Genomic DNA, 22,263 nt, shown 5'->3' with positions numbered 1-22,263 from the left:
AAAGTCAGATTGCGTTTCGTTAAACATATTGTGTGTCAGTTTAGTGATGATCAGAAGAAGTAGAGAGAGACAAATGTCTGAGTACATTCAGTTTTGTTCAGCTGTTTGAAAATCAAATAATGTAAAAGTTTACCAGTACAGTCATTTATAAATTTTCAAAGGGGACGTTTCACCTGGACAACATTTGGCTCGTACCGCTCACCACGAGTCTCCGCACACGAACACGGCGATCACCTTGCATCACAGAATATCTGCACTGCTCCGTTAATAACATATTTTGCAAGTGACGAAGTTGCCAGTTTAGATGGGAATGGCAGAACTGAAGGCGAGATGCAAGATGTTGTCGTGTCAAGTGGGGTACTCGAACAGGGAATCTGGGTCGCCAGGTATTTTCTCATAACTTGTCCATTATAATATGATCAGACACAATGCAGCGGCTCCAATGTCCCTACTGAGGTCATCTTGCAGTTCTCTGGCGGCATCCGCAAGACGCCACAACGCAAAGATGGCCAAATATCGGTCTTCAAGTGGGGTTATAATGCCTCAGCAACCTTGTCCAACCTGTCTCTCTGTACGGTGTCCACAACCTACACATGACACATCGAGTGGCGTTGGCATCTGCAACAAGGCGGCCGGAAGTTCATCCTCTTTTGATCAAACAGACTGCCGTTGCAACGTGCCTGCATTAAGACGTCGCACTGCATGTGCTTGGTTGAATACAACGTCCACAAATGACATCTGTGTACATCACTAGAAAACACAGGGACACCGATATTGACTTTGTTCTGAGGGGTCACCTAACAATGTAATGCATAGTACAGCCAATGGCGAATGATATTAATTGATGTCTATATTGAAAACGAAGATATCAAGCCATGCCGTAAGACCAAGGTACTGCTTGTATCAAAACACACTGAAGCGCCAAAGAAACTGGTACAGGTATGCGTATTCAAATACAGAGATAAGTAAACAGGTAGAATAGGGTGCCGCGGTCGGCAATGCCTATATAAAGCAAGAAGTGTCTATCCCAGTTGGTAGATCGGTTACTGCTGCTACAATGCAACGTTATCAAGATTTAAGTGAGTTTGAACGTGGTGTTATAGCCAGAGCACAAGCAATGGGTTGCAGCGTTTCTAAGGTAGCGATGAAGTGCGGGCTTTCCCGTACGATCATTTCATGAGTGTAACATGAATATCAGGAATCCAGAAAAACATCAAATCTGCGACATCGCTGTTGCTGGAAAAAGATCCTGCAAGATTGGGTTCTACCTGCCGCCGTTGGATAAGCAGCTGCAGCAGCAAGTCGTATACTCTTAGCTCACTTATTTGTTACGTAGTTTAATTCTTAATTTCTTTGCGTGTTTTTGGTACTTCCATTGTTTAATTCATAAATTTCGGGCGTATTATAGTATTTGAGAGTGTAGCATCGCGTTTTAGTACCTGTGGTAGAGTGGGAGGTCGTCTCGAGGTGTGGCAGGGGGCGAAAGACATTCCGGAGGACTGAATGGAAGGCCTCTCCTGTTTGTCTGACGAACCGGTTTCAGGCTCTGTCTCAGGTTGACATGGCCAGATATGGCTGCTTGATCTGTTCCACAGGTTGCCCCTCAGTCTGCAAGATCCGAGCGGTCGCAGAGGGTGGGCTTACTGGTAGTTGGGAGCACCAACGTCTGGCGCTTAATGGGGCCCCTTAGGGATATGGCAGCAAGAGAGGGAAAGAAAACCAACGTGCCCTCCGTGTGCATACCGGGGGGAGTCATTCCAGATGAGGAAAGGGTCCTTCCGGATGTCATGAAGGGTACAGGGTGCAACCATCTGCAGGTGGTCGCACATGTCGGCACCAATGATGTGTGTTGCTAAGGATCGGAGGAAATCCTCTCTGGCTTCCGGCGGCTATCTTATTTGGTGAAGACTGCCAGTTTCGCCAGTGGGATGAAAGCAGAGCTCACCATCTGCAGCATCGTCGACAGGACTGACTGCGGACCTTTGGTACAGAGCCGAGTGGAGGGTCTGGATCAGAGGCTGAGACAGTTCTGCGACCGTGTGGGCTGCAGATTCCTCGACTTGTGCCAGAGGGTGGTGGGGTTTCGGGTTCCGCTGGATAGGTCATGGGTCCACTAAACGCAGCAAGCGGCTACACGGGTAGCAGGGGTTGTGTGGCGTGGACTGGGCGGTTTTTTAGGTTAGGTAGCCTCGGGCAAGTACAGAAATCCAGAATGAGATTTTCACTCTGCAGCGGAGTGTGCGCAGCACTTGCCCGCGAAAGGCAAAGGTCCCGAGTTCGAGTCTCGGTCGGGCACACAGTTTTAATCTGCCAGGAAGTTTCAAGTACAGAAATGCCAACAGCCTCAAAGGGTACGGGGTAAAGTCAGGACACATGGGGACCAAGCAGCAATCGGTATTGTAATTTTAAACTCTCGAAGCTCCATTGGTAAAGTACCGGAACTTCAAGCGCTGATAGAAGGCACCGAAGCTGAAATCGTTATAGGTACAGAAAGCTGGCTGAAGCCAGAGATAAATTCTGCCGAAATTTTTACAAAGGCACAGACGGTGTTTAGAAAGGATAGATTGCATGCAACCGGTGGTGGCGTGTTTGTCGTTATTAGTAGTAGTTTATCCTGTAGTGAAGTAGAAGTGGATAGTTCCTGTGAATTATTATGGGTGGAGGTTACACTCAACAACCGAGCTAGGTTAATAGTTGGCTCCTTTTACCGACCTCCAGACCCAGCAGCATTAGTGGCAGAACAACTGAGAGAAAATTTGGAATACATTTCACATAAATTTTGTCAGCATGTTATAGTCTTAGGTGGAGATTTCAGTTTACCAGATATATACTGGGACACTCAGATGTTTAGAACGGGTGGTAGGGACAGAGCATCGAGTGACATTATACTGAGTGCACTATCCGATAATTACCTCGAGCAATTAAACAGAGAACCGACTCGTGGAGATAACATCTTGGACCTACTGAAAACAAACAGACCCGAACTTTGCGACTCTGTAAGTGCAGAGCAGGGACTCAGTGATCATAAGGCCGTTGTAGCATCCCTTAATATGGAAGTTAATAGAAATACAAAAAAGGGGGGGAGGTTTATCTCTTTAGCAAGAGTAATAGAAGGCCGATTTCAGACTACCTAACAGATCAAAACGAAAATTTCTCTTCCGACACTGACAATGTTGAGTGTTTATGGAAAAAGTTCAAGGCAATCGTAAAATGCGTTTTAGACAGGTACGTGCCGAGTAAAACTGTGAGGGACGGGAAAAACCCCGCGTCGTTCAACAACAAAGTCAGGAAACTACTGCGAAAGCAAAGATTGCTTCACAGCAGATTTAAACGCAGCCAAGACCTCTCATACAAACAGAAGCTAAACGATGTGAAAGTCAGAGTAAGGAGGGCTATGCGTGAAGCGTTCAGTGAATTCGAAAATAAAATTCTATGTACCGACTTGACAGAAAATCCTAGGAAGCTCTGGTCTTACGTTAAATCAGTAAGTGGCTCGAAACAGCATATCCAAACACTCCGGGATGGTGATGGCATAGAAACAGAGGACGACACGTGTAAAGGTAAAATACTAAACATCTTTTTCCAAAGCTGTTTCACAGAGGAAGACCGCACTGCAGTTCCTTCTCTAAATCCTCGCACAAACGAAAAAATGGCTGACATCGAAATAAGTGTCCAAGGAATAGAAAAGCAACTGAAATCAGTCAACAGAGGAAAGTCCACTGGACCTGACGGGATACCAATTCGATTCTACACAGAGTACGCGAAAGAACTTGCCCCCCTTCTAACAGCCGTGTACCGCAAGTCTATAGAGGAACGAAAGGTTCCGAATAATTGGAAAAGAGCACAGGTAGTCCCAGTCTTCAAGAAGGGTCGTCGAGTAGATGCGCAAAACTATAGACCTATATCTCCGACGTCGATCTGTTGTAGAATTTTAGAACATGTTTTTTGCTCGCGTATCATGTCGTTTTTGGAAACTCAGAATCTACTCTGTAGGAATCAACATGGATTCCGGAAACGGCGAGTGTCTGTGACCCAACTCGCTTTATTTGTTCATGAGGCCCAGAAATTATTAGATACAGGCTCCCAGGTAGATGCTATTTTCCTAGACTTCCGGAAGGCGTTCGATACAGTTCCGCACTGTCGCCTGATAAACAAAGTAAGAGCCTACGGAATATCAGACCAACTGTGTGGCTGGATTGAAGAGTTTTTAGCAAACAGAACACAGCATGTTCTTATCAATGGAGAGACGTCTACAGACGTTAAAGTAACCTCTGGCGTGCCACAAGGGAGTGTTATGGGACCATTGCTTTTCACAATGTATGTAGATGACCTAGTAGATAGTGTCGGAAGTTCCATGCGGCGTTTCGCGGATGATGCTGTAGTATACAGAGAGGTTGCAGCAATAGAAAATTGCAGCGACATGCAGGAAGATCTGCAACGGATAGGCACTTGGTGCAGGGAGTGGCAACTGACCCTTAACATAGACAAATGTAATGTATTGCGAATACATAGAAAGATGGATCCTTTACTGTAGGATTATATGATTGCAGAACAAACACTGGTAGCAGTTTCTTCTGTAAAATATCTGGGAGTATACGTGCGGAACGATTTGAAGAGAAATGATCACATAAAATTAATTGTTGGTAAGACGGGTACCGAGTTGAGATTCATTGGGAGAGTCCTTAGAAAATGTAGTCCATCAACAAAGGAGGTGGCTTACAAAACACTCGTTCGACCTATACTTGAGTATTGCTCATCATTGGTGGATCCGTACCAGATCGGGTTGACGGATGAGATAGAGAATATCCAAAGAAGAGCGGCGCGTTTCGTCACCGTGATACCGTTAGGAGATGTTTAGCAAACTCAAGTGGCAGACTCTGCAAGAGAGGCGCTCTGCATAGCGTTGTAGCTTGCTCGCCAGGTTTCGAGAGGGTGCTTTTCTGGATGAGGTATCGAATATATTGCTTACGCCTACTTATACCTCCCGAGGAGATCTCGAATGTAAAATTAGAGAGATTCGAGCCCGGACGGAGGCTTTCAGACAGTCGTTCTTCCCGCGAACCGTACGCGACTGGAACAGAAAAGGGAGGTAATGACAGTGGCACATAAAGTGTCCTCCGCCACACACCGTTGGGTGGCTTACGGAGTATAAATGTAGATGTAGAATTGTTTCAAATGGCTCTGAGCACTATGGGACTTAACATCTGAGGTCATTAGTTCCCTAGAACTTAGAACTACTTAAACCTAACTAACCTAAGGACATCACACACATCCATGCCCGAGGCAGGATTCGAACCTGCGACGTAGCGGTCGCGCGGTTCCAGACTGTAGCGCCTAGAACCTCTCAGCCACTCCGGCCGGCTGCAAAATTGGGATCAATGACGATTGAAGAGAATCGTTCAACGTAACAGTGGTGCAGCCCTTCCGCAAATAGCTGCACATTTCAATTCTGGGCCATCAAAAAGCGTCAGGCTGCCAACCATTCAATGAAACATCATCTATATGTCCATTTGGAGCCGAAATCCCACCCGTGCACCCTTGATGACTGCATGACATGAAGCTTTTTCCTTCGCCTGGGTCCATCAACACTGACATTGGACTGTTGACGACTGGAAACATGTTGCGTCGTCTGATGAGTCTCGTTTCAAATTGTCTCGAGCGGAGTACGAATATGCAGACGATCTCATGAATCCATGGATCCTGCATGTCAGCAGGGGACTGTTCAAGCTGGTGGAGGCTCTGTAATGGTGTGGGGCGTGCGCAGATGGATTCATATAGGACTCCTGATACGTCCAGATACGACTCTGACAGGTGACACGTACGTAAGCATCCTGTCCGATCGCGTGCATACATTCATTTCCATTGTGCATTCCGACGGACTTGATCAATTCCAGGAGGACAATGCGACACCCCAAACGTCCAGAATTGGTACAGAGTGGCTCCAGGAACACCCTTGTGAGTTTAAACACTTCCACTGACCATCAAACTCCCCAGACATGAACATTTTTGTGCATATCGAGGATTCCTTGCAATCTGCTATTCAGGAGAGATATCAATCCCCTCATACTTTTGCGGATTTACGGACAGCTCTTCAAGATTCATGGCGCCATTTCCCTTCAGCACTACTTCAGACATTAGTCGAGTCCATGCCATGTCGTGTTTCGGCATCTCTGCGTGCTAGCGAGGGCCCTTCACGATGTTAGGTAGGTGTACCATTTTCCTTGGTTTCTGAGTGTAGATTTAAGATACCTGACATTCATACAGGTGTTCCTCTAATTCTTGTGAACAGCGTTTTTTAGGTGAATAGCTTGCCTGAATCACCTTGCATCTGAACCTACGAGGGTAATCGCAAACGAAAGGTCTCCAATGTTTTTATAGGTACACAGACCTGTTTATTTCTACAATGGTTTACATCAGTTTAGAGCTTGAACATTTAGCTATTTTTCGATATAATTACCATTTCTGTCGATGCATTTTTGTAGACGCTGTGGCAGTTTTTGTATGCCCATGTCATACCAGCTCGCAGCCAGCTTCGAGGCTTTGGCGAAGAAGGATGCCACCACTGGCGTGATTGTTGCTTGGTCTCAGGTGTAAAGTGGAATGCCCAGGTTTCGTCACCCGTGACAATTGAGTCCAGAAAGTTGTCCTGTTCGACTGCAAGGTGGTGAATAAATGTGCGGGAAGCATCAACTCGTTGCCGCATCCAGCAGGAGCTCCGTTCTCAACGGCTGCCACACCAAGACTGAGCGCCTCAGCGCGGCGTGCGCATGCTTACACATAGCGCGTGAAGCACTGAGGATATATGGCAGCCATCTTGCGCACATCTTCCGGTAGTTCAATGCTTCCGTTGAAATTCTGTGAGCGGTGCTTTGGGAAACCTCAGGAACCAACGTGCAGAGATCATACAGGGTGATCCGCCGCTCTTCTCGCAAGATTTGCTCAACCTTCAACACTGTCTCCTCAGAAATTGACTGTCTCCTGCTCCTTTGTACGTCGTGAATTTCGGTCCGACCAGCTGCAAATTCTCTACACCACTTACGAACATTTTTGACACCAGTGCAAGACTCACCATACACTTCTGTCAATTGGCGATGCATTTCAATCGGCGCAGTGCCCTTTGCGTTCAAAAAGCGAATAATGGCGCGCAATTCGCACTTGGCGGTAACATCGAACGGGAGCTCCATTCTCAACGGCTGCCAAACCAAGACTCAGCGCCTCAGCGCGGCGAGCGCATGTTTACATACAGCGCGTGAAGCACTCTTCATAACAGTGTGACCAACTGCCACACAGAGTTCTGTACTTATAAAAAAAATAGGCGACCTTACTCTTGGAATTGCCCTCATACCTGCCATATCCATAATTTTAAGGTACACTAATGTCAATTTTTTTTATTCCAGTCTTTGGTCAGAATATCAGTTCTTTAGACGATGACCGGTTTCAGTCCGTAATGACCATCCTCAGATCTTTTTTACGCCATGTCCTAAAGTGATAAGGCCATAATGGCATCGTCAAAACATATATAGCTTTTGACGATGCCATTATGGCCTTATCACTTTAGGACATGGTGTAAAAAAGATCTGAGGATGGTCATTACGGACTGAAACCGGTCATCGTCTAAAGGATTGATGTTGTTGTTATTGTGGCCTTCAGTCCTCAGACTGGTTTGATGCAGCTCTCCATACTACTCTATCCTGTGCAAGCCTCTTCACCAGCCAGTACCTACCGCAACCTACATCCTTCTGAATCTGCTTAGTGTATTCATCTCTTGGTCTCCCTCTACGATTTTTACCCTCCACGCAGCCCTCCAATACTAAATTGGTGATCCCTTGATGCCTCAGAACATGTCCTATCAACCTATCCCTTCTTCTAGTCAAGTTTTGCCACAAACTTCTCTTCTCCCCAATCCTATTCAATACCTCCTCATTAGTTATGTGATCTACCCATCTAATCTTCAGCATTCTTCTGTAGCACCACATTTCAAAAGCTACTAGTCTCTTCTTATCCAAACTATTTATCGTCCATGTTTCACTTCCATACATGGCTACACTCCGCACAAATACTTTCAGAAATGACTTCCTGAGACTTAAATCTATACTCGATGTTAACAAATTTCTCTTCTTCAGAAATGCTTTCCTTGCCATTGCCAGTCTACATTTGATATCCTCTCTACTACGACCATCATCACTTACTTTGCTCCCCAAATAGAAAAACTCCTTTACTACTTTAAGTGTCTCATTTCCTAATCTAATTCCCTCAGCATCACCCGACTTAATTCGACAACATTCCATTATCCTCGTTTTGCTTTTGTTGATGTTCATTTTATATCCTCCTTTCAAGACACTATCCATTCCGTTCAACTGCTCTTCCAAGTCCTTTGCTGTCTCTGACAGAATTACAATGTCGCCGGCGAACCTCAAAGTTTTTATTTCTTCTCCATGGATTTTAATACCTACTCCGATATTTTCTTTTGTTTCCTTTACTGCTTGCTCAATATACAGATTGAATAACATCGGGGATAGGCTACAACCCTGTCTCACTCCCTTCCCAACCACTGCTTCATTTTCATGCCCCTCGACTCTTATAACTGCCATCTGGTTTCTGTACACATTGTAAATAGCCTTTCGCTCCCTGTATTTTACCCCTGGCACCTTCGGAATTTGAAAGAGAGTATTCCAGTCAACATTGTCAAAAGCTTTCTCTAAGTCTACACATGCTAGAAACGTAGATTTGCCCTTCTTTAATCTAGCTTCTACGATGAGTCGTAGGGTCAGTATTGCCTCATGTGTTCCAACATTTCTACGGAATCCAAACTGATCTTCCCCGTGGCCGGCTGGTACTAGTTTTTCCATTCTTCTGTAAAGAATTCGCGTTAGTATTTTGCAGGTGTGGCTTATTAAACTGATGGTTCGGTAATTTTCACATCCGTCAACACCTGCTTTCTTTGGGATTGGAATTATTATACTCTTCTTGAAGCCTGAGGGTATTTCGCCTGTTTCATACATCTTGCTCACCAGATGGTAGAGTTTTGTCAGGACTGGCTCTCCCAATGCCGTCAGTACTTCCAATGGAATGTTGTCTACTCCGGGGGCCTTGTTTGGACTCAGGTCTTTCTGTGATATTGTGATCAAAGACTATAATAAAAAACTTTTGACAGTATTGGATCACTGTATACGCGACCATGTCGCAGTTGGTGGTACATTGATGTAGCTATACTAAGGATTTTAAGTGCTTTGTCAGATGAGATGTTTTTTTCTCAAGAATGAATTGGTACTACGGAGTCCCTACACGCGACAAGTAGGAATGCGCGTGTGCAGTGCGGCAGATACTGACCGAGAGGAGGTAGGTGATGTGGTAACCGGGCGCGGCGGTGACGTCCAGGGGCGACCAGAGGCGGTAGGGCAGGGCGTCGCCGTCGGCGAGCAGCGGGCCCGCCGCCCACACGCAGCCGACGCCGCTGCAGCACGCGACGCAGCCCAGCGTCAGTTGGCGCAGGCGCAGCTCGGCCGCCGCGGCGCGTCCGTCCCCCAGGCGCGCGCACGCTTCGCGCGTCTGCTGAACCAGGCGCGCCACACGCCGCTGGCTGCGCATCAGGTACGCCACCTGCGCACCGTCCACCTGTTACACTCTCACAGCACAACCCATTGTCATAGTGCCAGCACTGGGATTAAACAGCAAGAGACGTCGAAGGCTTCCATCCAGACACTCACTGATCAGTCTGGCCTGGCAACGGAAGACAGCAAAACGAAAGCTGAAATTTTGAATTTAGCTTTTGAGAAATCTTTCACGCAGGAGGATCGTACAAAAATACCGCCGTTTGAGTCTCGTACGGATTCCCGTATGGAGGACATAGTGATAGACATCCCTGGGGTTGTGAAACAGCTGAATGGGTTGAAAATAAATAAATCGCCAGGTCCTGATGGGATTCCAATTCGGTTTTACAGAGAGTACTCTACGAGGTGCATTCAAGTTCTAAGGCCTCCGATTTTTTTCTAATTAACTACTCACCCGAAATCGATGAAACTGGCGTTACTTCTCGACGTAATCGCCCTGCAGACGTACACATTTCTCACAACGCTGACGCCATGATTCCATGGCAACGGCGAAGGCTTCTTTAGGAGTCTGTTTCGACCACTGGAAAATCGCTGAGGCAATAGCAGCACGGCTGGTGAATGTGCGGCCACGGAGAGTCTCTTTCATTGTTGGAAAAAGCCAAAAGTCACTAGGAGCCAGGTCAGGTGAGTAGGGAGCAAGAGGAATCACTTCAAAGTTGTTATCACGAAGAAACTGTTGCGTAACGTTAACTCGATGTGCGGGTGCGTTGTCTTGGTGAAACAGCACACGCGCAGCCCTTCCCAGACATTTTTGTTGCAGTGCAGGAAGGAATTTGTTCTTCAAAACATTTTCGTAGGATGTACCTGTTACCGTAGTGCCCTTTGGAACGCAATGGGTAAGGATTACGCCCTCGCTGTCCCAGAACATGGACACCGTCATTTTTTCAGCACTTGTGGTTACCCGAAATTTGTTTGGTGGCGGTGAATGTGTGTGCTTCCATTTAGCTGACTGTCGCTTTGGTTCTGGATTGAAAAATGGCATCCACGTCTCATCCATTGTCACAACCGACGAAAGAAAGTCCCATTCATGCTGTCGTTGCGTGTCAACATTGCTTGGCAACATACCACACAGACAGCCATGTGGTCGTCCGGCAGCATTCGTGGCGCCCACCTGGATGACACGCTTCACATTTTCGGGTCGCCATGCAGGATTGTGTGCACAGAACTCACAGAAATGCCAACTCTGGAGGTGATCTGTTCAACAGTCATTCGGCGATCCCCCAAAACAATTCTCTCCACTTTCTCGATCATGTCGTCAGACCGGCTTTTGCGAGCCCGAGAGTGTTTCGGTTTGTTGTCACACGATGTTCTGCCTTCATTAAACTGTCGCACCCACGAACGCACTTTCGACACATCCATAACTCCATCACCACATGTCTCCTTCAACTGTCGATGAATTTCAATTGGTTTCACACCACGCAAATTCAGAAGATGAATGATTGGACGTTTTTCGAGTAAGGAAAACATCGCCATTTTAAGTATTTAAAACAGTTCTCATTCTCGCCGCTGGCGGTAAAATTCCATCTGCCGTACAATGCTGCCCTCTCTGGGACGTATTGACAATGCGCATGTTTCTATCTCTTTCCATTCCGGAGAAAAAAAATCGGAGGCCTTAGAACTTGAATGCACCTCGTACTGCATTGGCTCCTTACTTAGCTTGCAGTTATCGCGAATCTCTTGCCCAACGTAAAGTCCCGAGCGACTGGAAAAAAGCGCAGGTGACGCCTGTATATGAGAAGGGTAGGACGGATCCTCAAAATTCCAGACCAATATCCTTAACATCGGTTTGTTGCAGGATTCTCGAACATATTCTCAGTTCGAATATAATGAATTTCCTTGAGACAGAGAAGTTGCTGCACATGCATCAGCACGGCTTTAGAAAGCATCGCTCCTGCGAAACGCAACTCGCCCTTTTTTCACATGATATCTTGCGAACCATGGATGAAGGGTGTGAGACGGATGGATATTCCTTGACTTCCGGATAGCGTTTGACTCGGTGCTCCACTGCAGACACCTAACTAAGGTGCGAGCATATGGGATTGGTTCCCAAATATGTGAGTGGCTCGAAGACTTGTTAAGTAATAGAACCCAGTACGTTGTTCTCGATGGTGAGTGTTCAGCGGAGGTGAGGGTATCATCTGGAGTGCCCCAGGGAAGTGTGGTAGGTCCGCTGTTGTTCTCTATCTACATAAATGATCTTTTGGATAGGGTAGATAGCAATGTGGGGCTGATTGATGATGATGCTGTGGTGTACGGGAAGGTGTCGTCGATGAGTGACTGTAGGAGGATACAAGATAACTTGGACAAGATTTGTGATTGGTGTAAAGAATGGCAGCTAACTCTAAATATAGATAAATGTAAATTAATGTAGATGAGTAGGAAAAAGAATCCTGTAATGTTTGAATACTCCATTAGTAGTGTAGCGCTTGACACAGTCACGTCGATTAAGTATTTGGGCGTAACATTGCAGAGCGATATGAAGTGGGACAAGCATGTAATGGCAGTTGTGGGGAAGGTGGATGGTCGTCTTCGGTTCATTGGTAGAATTTTGAGAAGATGTGGTTCATCTGTAAAGGAGACCTTTTATGAAACACTAATACGACCTATTCTTGAGCACTGCTCGAACGTTTGGTATCCCTATCAGGTCGGATTGAGGGAGGATATACACTCCTGGAAATGGAAAAAAGAACACATTGACACCGGTGTGTCAGACCCATCATACTTGCTCCTGACACTGCGAGAGGGCTGTACAAGCAATGATCACACGCACGGCACAGCGGACACACCAGGAACCGCGGTGTTGGCCGTCGAATGGCGCTAGCTGCGCAGCATTTGTGCACCGCCGCCGTCAGTGTCGGCCAGTTTGCCGTGGCATACGGAGCTCCATCGCAGTCTTTAACACTGGTAGCATGCCGCGACAGCGTGGATGTGAACCGTATGTGCAGTTCACGGACTTTGAGCGAGGGCGTATAGTGGGCATGCGGGAGGCCGGGTGGACGTACCGCCGAATTGCTCAACACGTGGGGCGTGAGGTCTCCACAGTACATCGATGTTGTCGCCAGTGGTCGGCGGAAGGTGCACGTGCCCGTCGACCTGGGACCGGACCGCAGCGACACACGGATGCACGCCAAGACCGTAGGATCCTACGCAGTGCCGTAGGGGACCGCACCGCCACTTCCCAGCAAATTAGGGACACTGTTGCTCTTGGGGTATCGGCGAGGACCATTCGCAACCGTCTCCATGAAGCTGGGCTACGGTCCCGCACACCGTTAGGCCGTCTTCCGTTCACGCCCCAACATCGTGCAGCCCGCCTCCAGTGGTGTCGCGACAGGCGTGAATCGAGGGACGAATGGAGACGTGTCGTCTTCAGCGATGAGAGTCGCTTCTGCCTTGGTGCCCATGATGGTCGTATGCGTGTTTGGCACCGTGCAGGTGAGCGCCACAATCAGGACTGCATATGACCGTGGCACACAGGGCCAACACCCGGCATCATGGTGAGGGGAGCGATCTCCTACACTGGCCGTACACCTCTGGTGATCGTCGAGGGGACACTGAATAGTGCACGGTACATCCAAACCGTCATCGAACCCATCGTTCTACCATTCCTAGACCGGCAAGGGAACTTGCTGTTCCAACAGGACAATGCACGTCCGCATGTATCCCGTGCCACCCAACGTGCTCTAGAAGGTGTAAGTCAACTACCCTGGCCAGCAAGATCTCCAGATCTGTCCCCCATTGAGCATGTTTGGGACTGGATGAAGCGTCGACTCACGCGGTCTGCACGTCCAGCACGAACGTTGGTCCAACTGAGGCACCAGGTGGAAATGGCATGGCAAGCCGTTCCACAGGACTACATCCAGCATCTCTACGATCGTCTCCATAGGAGAATAGCAGCCTGCATTGCTGCGAAAGGTGGATATACACTGTACTAGTGCCGACAGTGTGCATGCTCCGTTGCCTGTGTCTATGTGCCTGTGGTTCTGTCAGCGTGATCATGTGATGTATCCGACCCCAGGAATGTGTCAATAAAGTTTCCCCTTCTTGGGACAATGAATTCACGGTGTTCTTATTTCAATTTCCAGGAGTGTAGAAGCAATTCAGAGGCGGGCTGCTAGATTTGTTACTGGTAGGTTTGATCATCACGCGAGTGTTATGGAAATGCTTCAGTCTCTAGAGGAAAGGAGGCATTCTTTTCGTGAATCGCTACTGAGGAAATTTAGACAACCAGGATTGGAGGCTGACTGCAGTACAATTTTATTGCCTCCAACTTACATTTCGCGGAAAGACCACAAAGATAAGATAAGAGAGATTAGGGCTCGTACAGAGGCTCATAGGCTGTCATTTTTCCCTCGTTCTATTTGGGAGTGGAACACGGAGAGAAGATGCTAGTTGTGGTATGAGGTACCCTCCCCACGCACCGTATGGTGGATTGCGGGATATTTATGTAGATGTAGATGTAGACTTCATGTGTTACTGTGGCCTTCAGTCCGAATGCCGGTTCGATACAAATATCCACGTAATTCTACGCCGTACAAGCCTCCTCTAGACTTTTTTACGAGGGTCTCTTCAGGTGTTCTGCACACTGTACTGTAGAACTGAAGAAAACAATTTAGTTTACAAAATACCTTCAATACAATCTCCATTCGTGCTTATGAAAGCTTCCCAACGTTTTAGCAACTTCTGCATTCCTGCGAGGGCACTTTCGTTGTTGAGCTGTCTGGTTATTGGCGTTATCTCACTGGAAGCTTCTTCAATTGTATCAAAACATTTTCCACGGAGTTGTCCCTTCAATTAGCGAAACGCATCAAAGTTTGGTGGGTTCATATTAGGCAGGACTGTATGGTGGGTAGGGAAGTATTTCCCATCCATATTTCTCGAGCGTTTCTCTCACTAGTTTGGCAGTAAGCGCTCTTGCATTATCGTACGAAATGACAACAACAATTGCAAATAAGTCAGGCCTTCTTTCAAGAATTTTAAGGAGCGTAACATTTTGCAGAAACAGCTTCTAGTACGCGCCCGTTATAGACTAACCTTAGGACACACTATTTGCAGCTGTTACTCCACTCATGTCATACGCAAAGATCATCATTTTCATTTTTGATTGTTGGCGTCGGAATGTTTTCCTGCGTGGAGACTCGCAACTTTTCCTCTGTGATGACTGAGACATCAGTTCTGGCTCAAAATCTCGTACCTAGGTATTCCTTTTCAGAAACTTTTCTCCTTCTGTTCTGTACCGTTGAAGCAATTCTTCTGCGATTCTCTTGCGACCCGCTTTCTGCTCTTCTCACAGATCATGCGGAAACCATCTGACAATAACTTTTTTCATCTTTTACTTTTCGGTTACGGTTCTCTACAGTGAAGTGACAGACAGTATGATCTCATACGCAATGTCCCTGCATTGTCTTTGCCGAACGTCTCTTGAAATGTCATTAACAGTAACCAGAGAAGTGTAGGTTGTTGTAGTTGCTGACCTTCCGCTTCTTGGGTTGTCCTCTGTGTTTACCCGACCTCCATAGAAACGAGCAGAGGCAATCCACTACACTATTGCGTCACACCTCTCTCAAAGCCTTGTAAATTTCCGTTGGGTTCCTTCCACTTAGGGATTCGATTGTGATGTAGGAATGCTGGTGTCACTGTGACTACGTGTAATCTGACGTGACTAGGTTTCAGCTTCCGTTTTAAAAATGAGTTACTCACGACACGCAAACATATGAACGACACACCTAAAAGCTCGCTGACGACCGACATGAATTTCAACCTGATGACGCCAACGCAATGTGCAGGATTTTTGAAATGATCCTCGTATGTATGGATTCACAACCACTGTAAATTGCTTAAAGGAACCCTACCCAAAAATTTTAAACCTTTTTTTAAAAAAAAAAACTCTTTCACATCTTTCAAGTGCTTATTCTAATATCACAAAACGATTTGGTGTATTCCAATTACAAAAACATCTAAAAAATATTTTAAACATGGACTGAGCGGAGGGCCGAGGCACACTGACACTTGCTAGAGTGTTCAAGACAACAAATGTAAATGAAAGTTTCCACGGCGCCATTGGTCCAAGTGTCCCAAAGAAAAAAGATAAATTGCTGTAGGAGCTGTTTCTCAGTTTAGTATGGGATCTTTGAAGACTGAAGAAAGTGGAAGTCTCTGCGCTCCTTTATCACCCTGCTTATGTGGAGAGAAAAAACGGGAGATCAAGCAGTCCACAACATGCTGCCGGAAGAAGGAAAAATTTAAGAAACAGGATACCCTGATCTTGATGATACAAGAAGAAGCCTTACAGGAGCAGCCAGAGAAAACGTGTGATGACAGTGAATTAAAACGGGTATTTATCTAGTACTGGAGTTAATTTTTAATAAAATTTTTAAATCGAGTTTCCCGTAACTCTGTTTTTCTAGGTTCAATGCCAATTTTTTTATCCTAAAAATAGCTAATCTCAATAAAAATTTTGCAGGAAGTGGTCTTGAGGTATTTGCATACTTCCATGCATTAGTGTTATCGAAAATGTAAATTGTCTGTTTTATTATCATTTTTATATACCGAAAAATAAACAAAATTTGAGATTGAAGCTTGAAAAAAAAAAAAACAAAGTAGATTAATAAAATTTATCATAAAATTAATGGATAGGACTATTGAACAATGTAAAGGTACATTAAAAATATAAAAGGTGAACATGGAGGTCTGAGTACCAAAATTGGTTTTCAAAAATACCATTAAAATAATATTAAAAATTGAAAACTCAAACGACAAAGAAGTTTTGGATTTCAAAGATTGTCGCTACAGCTTTACATGATAGACATAATTCTAAAATTCGGTTGAAATCGGAAATGCAGAAAAAAATTAATTTTTGGGAGGGTGAAATTCGTCAAAAAGTGACATTTTCTTATTATTATCTCGTAAGAATATTTGATCTCTCCTGAATAATTTGATGCGTCATTTGTCGATTAATTCCAATTGGAAGCGTACTTTTTATCATTTCAAAGTTAATAGTCCAAGAGTAAAAAAATCCGGTCTTTCTGCATTGACTTGTTGTCTCTGGAACTATTCAATCTACAAGGCTGTGGTTCTCAGCTATTTATTCCTTGAATTAAGGTTAAGAGATTGGATGCACTGTGTAAACAGAAAGGACAGTATTGTAGATGCATCTTGTGGATTTACTTTGTGGGTGTAGTGTTTTATAGGTGTTGAGCTGTAAACATAGTGGTTTGGTGTACTACAAAACGTTCTAATACTTCTTTTCAGCATGACGAAAAGAAAGAGTTCGTTAAGCGACGTTTCCATGGAAATCAGCATGCGACTGGATCTCAATCTAGTGCTGATCCTGAAATAGATGTTTCACAGACACACGAAAAGGACACGCCTACTAGTGGTTCGAGGAGAAAACTTGGAAACAATGAGGATTTATTTATTGACAAAGGAGATCATGTGAATAGTTTAGGTTATATTTTATTAGCTTTGAGTGTGTTAGGACAAGTTTTACAAGATGCTATATCATGTAAGGTTTGTGGTGGGCAAATTAGCATCTTTGAGGACACATCTGCAAGTACTGGACTAGCTAACAAACTTGTTGTTCAGTGCAAAGTTTGCAGGCTCTCTACGTCATTTTCAACTTCTCAAAAGTGCAAGAATGATATGTTTGAGAGCAATTTTAGATTCTTGGTATCTAGTGAAGTAGGGGATACAACCCGTCGGCTTTGACCAATGACGTCATACATTACTCATAGACTATAATGTCTTCACTTTCAGCCATAGATAATAAAACAGTTCTGTGTTCCGGATACGCGCTATCATTGTACATTAAAATAATTGAATGTTATTTTAAAAGAGATCGCTACATATTGCTCAAAATATTCTTCGTGTGCTTTTTTTTTAAGAATTGTTTGTTTCCAATTCATTCGGCACTTAATTTCATTCTTACAGACATTGAGGTAATTTGTCAATTAGTTTCTTATTTTAGGACAGTTTTTAGTATCTAATTTTCGTTTGTAGGTATGGATTTATCTGTTCCGATGAACCTGGATGATTTGAGAGAGGCTATGGGCGTAGACAAATTGGCCACGATTCGTTTTTTTACAAAAGTGTGGTCTCGTTGCCGTGTATGTTCGATGTCGTGAGTGCGGCAAACATATGCGCCTCACAAGTGTGTCTTGTCGCCGTACTCACGACTTATTCGTATGGCGCTTGAGCAAAGATCGGCTGTGGTGATCCATTAGACGAGGGACGTGGTTCGAAAAATCTAAGCTCGCTTTGAGACACATTATGAAAATCACGTACTGTTGGTTTTTGAGATATCCTGTTTGGCTGTGTGTCCACGCATGCCGTGTGGGTAAATTTACAGTTGTGTATTGGTACACTTTTTGTGGCGAGGCTTGTGCCGAATACATGAAATATAGTGGGCCGTTGGGGGTTTTGGGGGGGGGGGGGGGGGGGGTTATGGTCGAAATTGACGAGTCGCATTTTGGCAAAAGTAAGTACAGCAGGGGGGAGCCTCGGGTGGGATTATGGGTTTGAGGGGCTGTAGATTCAGGTCAAGAGTGTGACGATGTAGTGTTTAAGGTACTACCCAATCGAAGGAAGGAAGTTATGGTCAGCTTAATTGAAGATCACGTTGCAGAGGGTTCCATTGTAATTTCAGATGGTTTTTATTCATATGGGGATTTCAGGGAAAGGGGTTTCAGCATCTCGTAGTTAATCACAATATTGAGTTCAGATCATTATCCACAGGGGCTTGCATAAATAGCATAGAGGTTTACTGGTCAACTGTGAAATCTCTTGTAGGAAAGGGGAAACGCTGGATTTCCACACTTCAAAGTCACTTAGACGAATATTCATGGAGGCATAGTATCCCCCAAACATATCACCCGTTTAAATGTTTTGTTAAACGTGTTGGGCAAATGTACCGTCCGAAATATGTTAGCTAATTTCACATTAGGATGAGGGGTTGGGGGGTGAATGTGTGTGTCTGTGCGTGTATGTGTGTCTGTGTGTGTAATGTTTTATTTGTTGTGTATGTGGGTATGTGATTTTTGTTGATGTCTTTCTAGGCGAGCTTCGGTTCCTTTAAGAAGTTCCTGTGTGGTAAGTTCAGTTTTCCATTTTCTCCTTTAACTGCATTTGACTATTTTGACGTATTTCATTGTTTTAGTACACCATTACGTATGTTTTCGTGTACTCCAGTACGTAATAGAAATTTCACAGCTGTCGTTCTTCTTTCGTTTCCCATAACTAGAATCAGTACGATTTTTTCGAATCTGTACTAGCAATATTAAAGGCGAGACACCCGACACAACTAAAATTTGCATCCCGTACAAATTGAATAAGTGTCATCTTACTGCCTCTTCGCGTAGTTCAACTGAGTTACAGGTTGCAAATGTAACGTACGTCAATTTCCACGTTTTAGTTAGCAGTATATATATATATATATATATATATATATATATATATATATATATATATATATATATATATATATATATATGAAGTATAGCATACATATATTACGTACGTAGCTCCTTCTGCCATCGGTAGTACAACACATGTAAAGTTTGTCTCCTGTGCTTCAGTTGACCTATATAGTTCAACTGAACAACAGGATATTAATGCTAATGAAAACGAAGAAATCGACGAATGCTATATTTGTATCCCGTACTGCAGTTAACCAATACAGTTCAAATGAGGTTTGAGATACAACCCACATATATGTGACGTGAGGTATTCTATACTACCCATATTCCCATCCATTTTTTCCCTTCATTTTCCACAGAAATAATACGATACAAATACGCGATATCCTTAACGTGAAAATACTACCTGCCTTGATATATGTCAACTACATTTTTCGTCTCTCGTATTCCTTTGTTTCTGAACAATCTTGTCAGCACCTTCAACTGTGTAATAAATGTTCTCTGGCCAATTCTGACGTCATTGGTCAAAGCCGACGGGTTGTATCCCATGCTTCACTAGACCCGATTCTTGTGTGGAATGAGGTGCAGCTCAAGTATTACGTGTGACGCTGAACTTGTCAGATGCATCAACCAGATCAAGTAATTACACTGAAGTAATAGGTGAATGTGTCAAAACTGTTTCTGTTGCTTCTATGAAAGCCGCTGCTAAAGAATCAGTAGAATTAAATAAGACGACTTATCTGTGGCAGTTGATGGTACATGGCAGAAGAGAGGCCACACATATAAAAATGCCGTTGCAGCTGTCACTAGTGTAGACAGAAGTAAAATTTTAGACATCGAAGTGCTAACTAAATACTTCCATCATTGTAAATCAGTTGACAATGAAACAAGTGAAAGTCATAAAACAAATTGTGGCAAGAATTATGAGGGAGCTAACGGGGATATGGAGTCTGCTGCAGTTGTTTCTATGTTCAGACCACACAGCAAGAAAGAGGCGTGTGCTACACTGAGTACTTGGGGGATGGTGATTCGAAGGCCTTCAGACCAGTCGTGGAAAGTCAACCTTATGGTGAAAAGCATATTTTAAAGATTTAATGTGTGGGCCACGTTCAAAAACGGACCGGGAACACGCCTTCGAAAACTGAAGCAGACGAAAGGAAAAGAGAATTTACCAGATGGAAAGACTCTAAATGGTCAAGGAAGACTTGCAGACAAAATCATTAATGAACTCCAGCAATATTATGGAATGGCCATAAGGAACAACACACATGATCTACAAGGATTGAAAAGAGTAGTGTGGGCTACCTATACATGGTCTTTGCCCACCTGGTGCTGATTCACGGTGCAAGTACCGCAAAGCTCTTGCAGTGGATAAAGAGGAACAATTTAGGCACAAAAACAGAATACCATCTGCAGTGATCGAGGTAATTAAACCAATATACAGATAGTTAGGTCGTCCTGATCTTCTTTCCAAATGTTTCCACGGTCGAACGCAAAACCCAAAGGCATGAAAACTGTATGCTTGGGTATTTTGATGCTGTGGCAATGTTTAATGATGGCAATAAGGGAAGAATTAGTGTACTACAGGAACTTGTTATCACTACAGGAGCCAACACACTGCAAGCCTTCCAGCAAATGGATCGACTCAGAATCATGAAAGCGCGGCGTGCAGAAGAGGAAATGACGAAAGAAGCAAGAGGCAGAAAATACGGAAGCTTCTAGGTTGCAGGATGATCAAGTACATGATCCAGATAATGCTGATTATGGGCCTGGCTGTTTCTAGGAGCTGGCATGGCTCTATATGTGAATTAATAATTAAAATGTTTAAACTTGATTTCCCGGAAATGACATTACTTTAAATATTTGACCCATTATCTCAGGAACTATTACAGATACATAGGTCTTATTTTATACTATGTTACCTCTTAGTATACTGCATCTGCTGAACCACCAAAACATCTCTACTTGTAACGGTTTTTACGTAGAGAAAGAACGGGGGACTTTTTTAAAAAAGAAATTGAACATAATTTTTGAAAAATCATAACTAACTATTTATTTGCCTGTATCTTCTGATCCTGATTCAGTAATCAGAAAAGGAGCGAAACCATACTTCCTGAAAATTTCAGATCTCTATCTCTCAAAAGTTATGAAATAATGGGACATCAATATTGAAAATTTAATACTGTAGGTATAGGACGTACGTAGTCCCCTTAAAGGAATTCACCACATCTTGTGTATTTTTGCTTTAGTGGTTTTTGTAACGTATTTTAACGTCACTCGATAGCTGAGTGCCAGACTACACATCTAAAGGTCTCGGATTGTACCCCCAGTTGTCCCTAAGATATTTAGTCGTGACTTACCATTTCTTTCACCTCTACAAATATTCATTGCAAAAAATGCTGAACTGCACCATAGTTGCGAGTTCAGTTAAGCTGTAGGTGGTCCCCTGGTGAGTAATTCAATTCAGAAGTCGGAGGAGTGACAGAACATATCATCTTCAACCTGTGGTATTCAATTCACCTTTATGTCGATATTACGTTTTTTTCTATTTTAATGTTATATGCCCTGGCACAGTGACAACACAAAGTTATTTTGCATGGAATGTAACCGAGAAAAAGTTTTTAAATTTTGTGTTAACACTTTGAGCCCCTGAGGTTTCTCTCTTAAATCTGAGTTTTATTCATTTTGTTTTGAAGTATCCATGCCTTTAGCACAGACCACCGATGCTACAAAATCCTAGATTCTTGCCGGCCGGAGTGTCCTAGTGGTTCTAGACGCTACAGTCTGGAACTGCGCGACCGCTACGGTCGCAGGTTCGAATCGTGCCTCGGGTATGGTGTGTGTGATGTCCGTAGATTAGTTAGGTTTAAGTAGTTCTAGGGGAGTGATGACCGCAGCAGTTAAGTCCCATACTGCTCAGAGCCATTTTTGAACCTTGATTCATGGCACTGGTGGTCCATGCTAAGTGCTTAAAAAAAAAAGAACCACTGAGGCTCGAAGAGTTAAGTTCGTTGGAGTTCACTAAGAGCTCTCATTCTCAAATACTGTCTGAATGTAATCTTGGTAACTTGGGCGCCGTGAGTTCACTGCCTCCAGACTTATATCCAGTTTCTACCTTTAATGCTTGACTTATTGTTTTAAATAGTTTTCCTTAACACCCTACCTCTTCATACGTAGATTACCGCAGCAAATTAAATTTTTAGATTCGGTAATATTTGTATCAAGTACTGAAATTCAAATAT

General features: G+C 44.2%; 1 protein-coding gene across 1 annotated transcript in view; it reads right to left on the bottom strand.

Annotated features, from left to right (window-relative positions):
* The window catches only part of LOC126335807 (odorant receptor Or2-like), a 182,158-nt gene that overhangs the window by 130,003 nt on the left and 29,892 nt on the right, over window positions 1–22,263 (bottom strand). Inside the window, exon 2 of the mRNA XM_049999271.1 lies at window positions 9,331–9,600. Within this exon, the coding sequence (XP_049855228.1) occupies window positions 9,331–9,600 (270 nt within the window). The remainder of the gene's footprint in view (window positions 1–9,330; window positions 9,601–22,263) is intronic.

Source organism: Schistocerca gregaria, chromosome 2, assembly GCF_023897955.1.
Source record: "Schistocerca gregaria isolate iqSchGreg1 chromosome 2, iqSchGreg1.2, whole genome shotgun sequence".
Taxonomy (NCBI): domain Eukaryota; kingdom Metazoa; phylum Arthropoda; class Insecta; order Orthoptera; family Acrididae; genus Schistocerca; species Schistocerca gregaria.
Note: the sequence above shows the minus strand (reverse complement) of the source record. Positions and strands in the feature narration are given on the sequence as shown.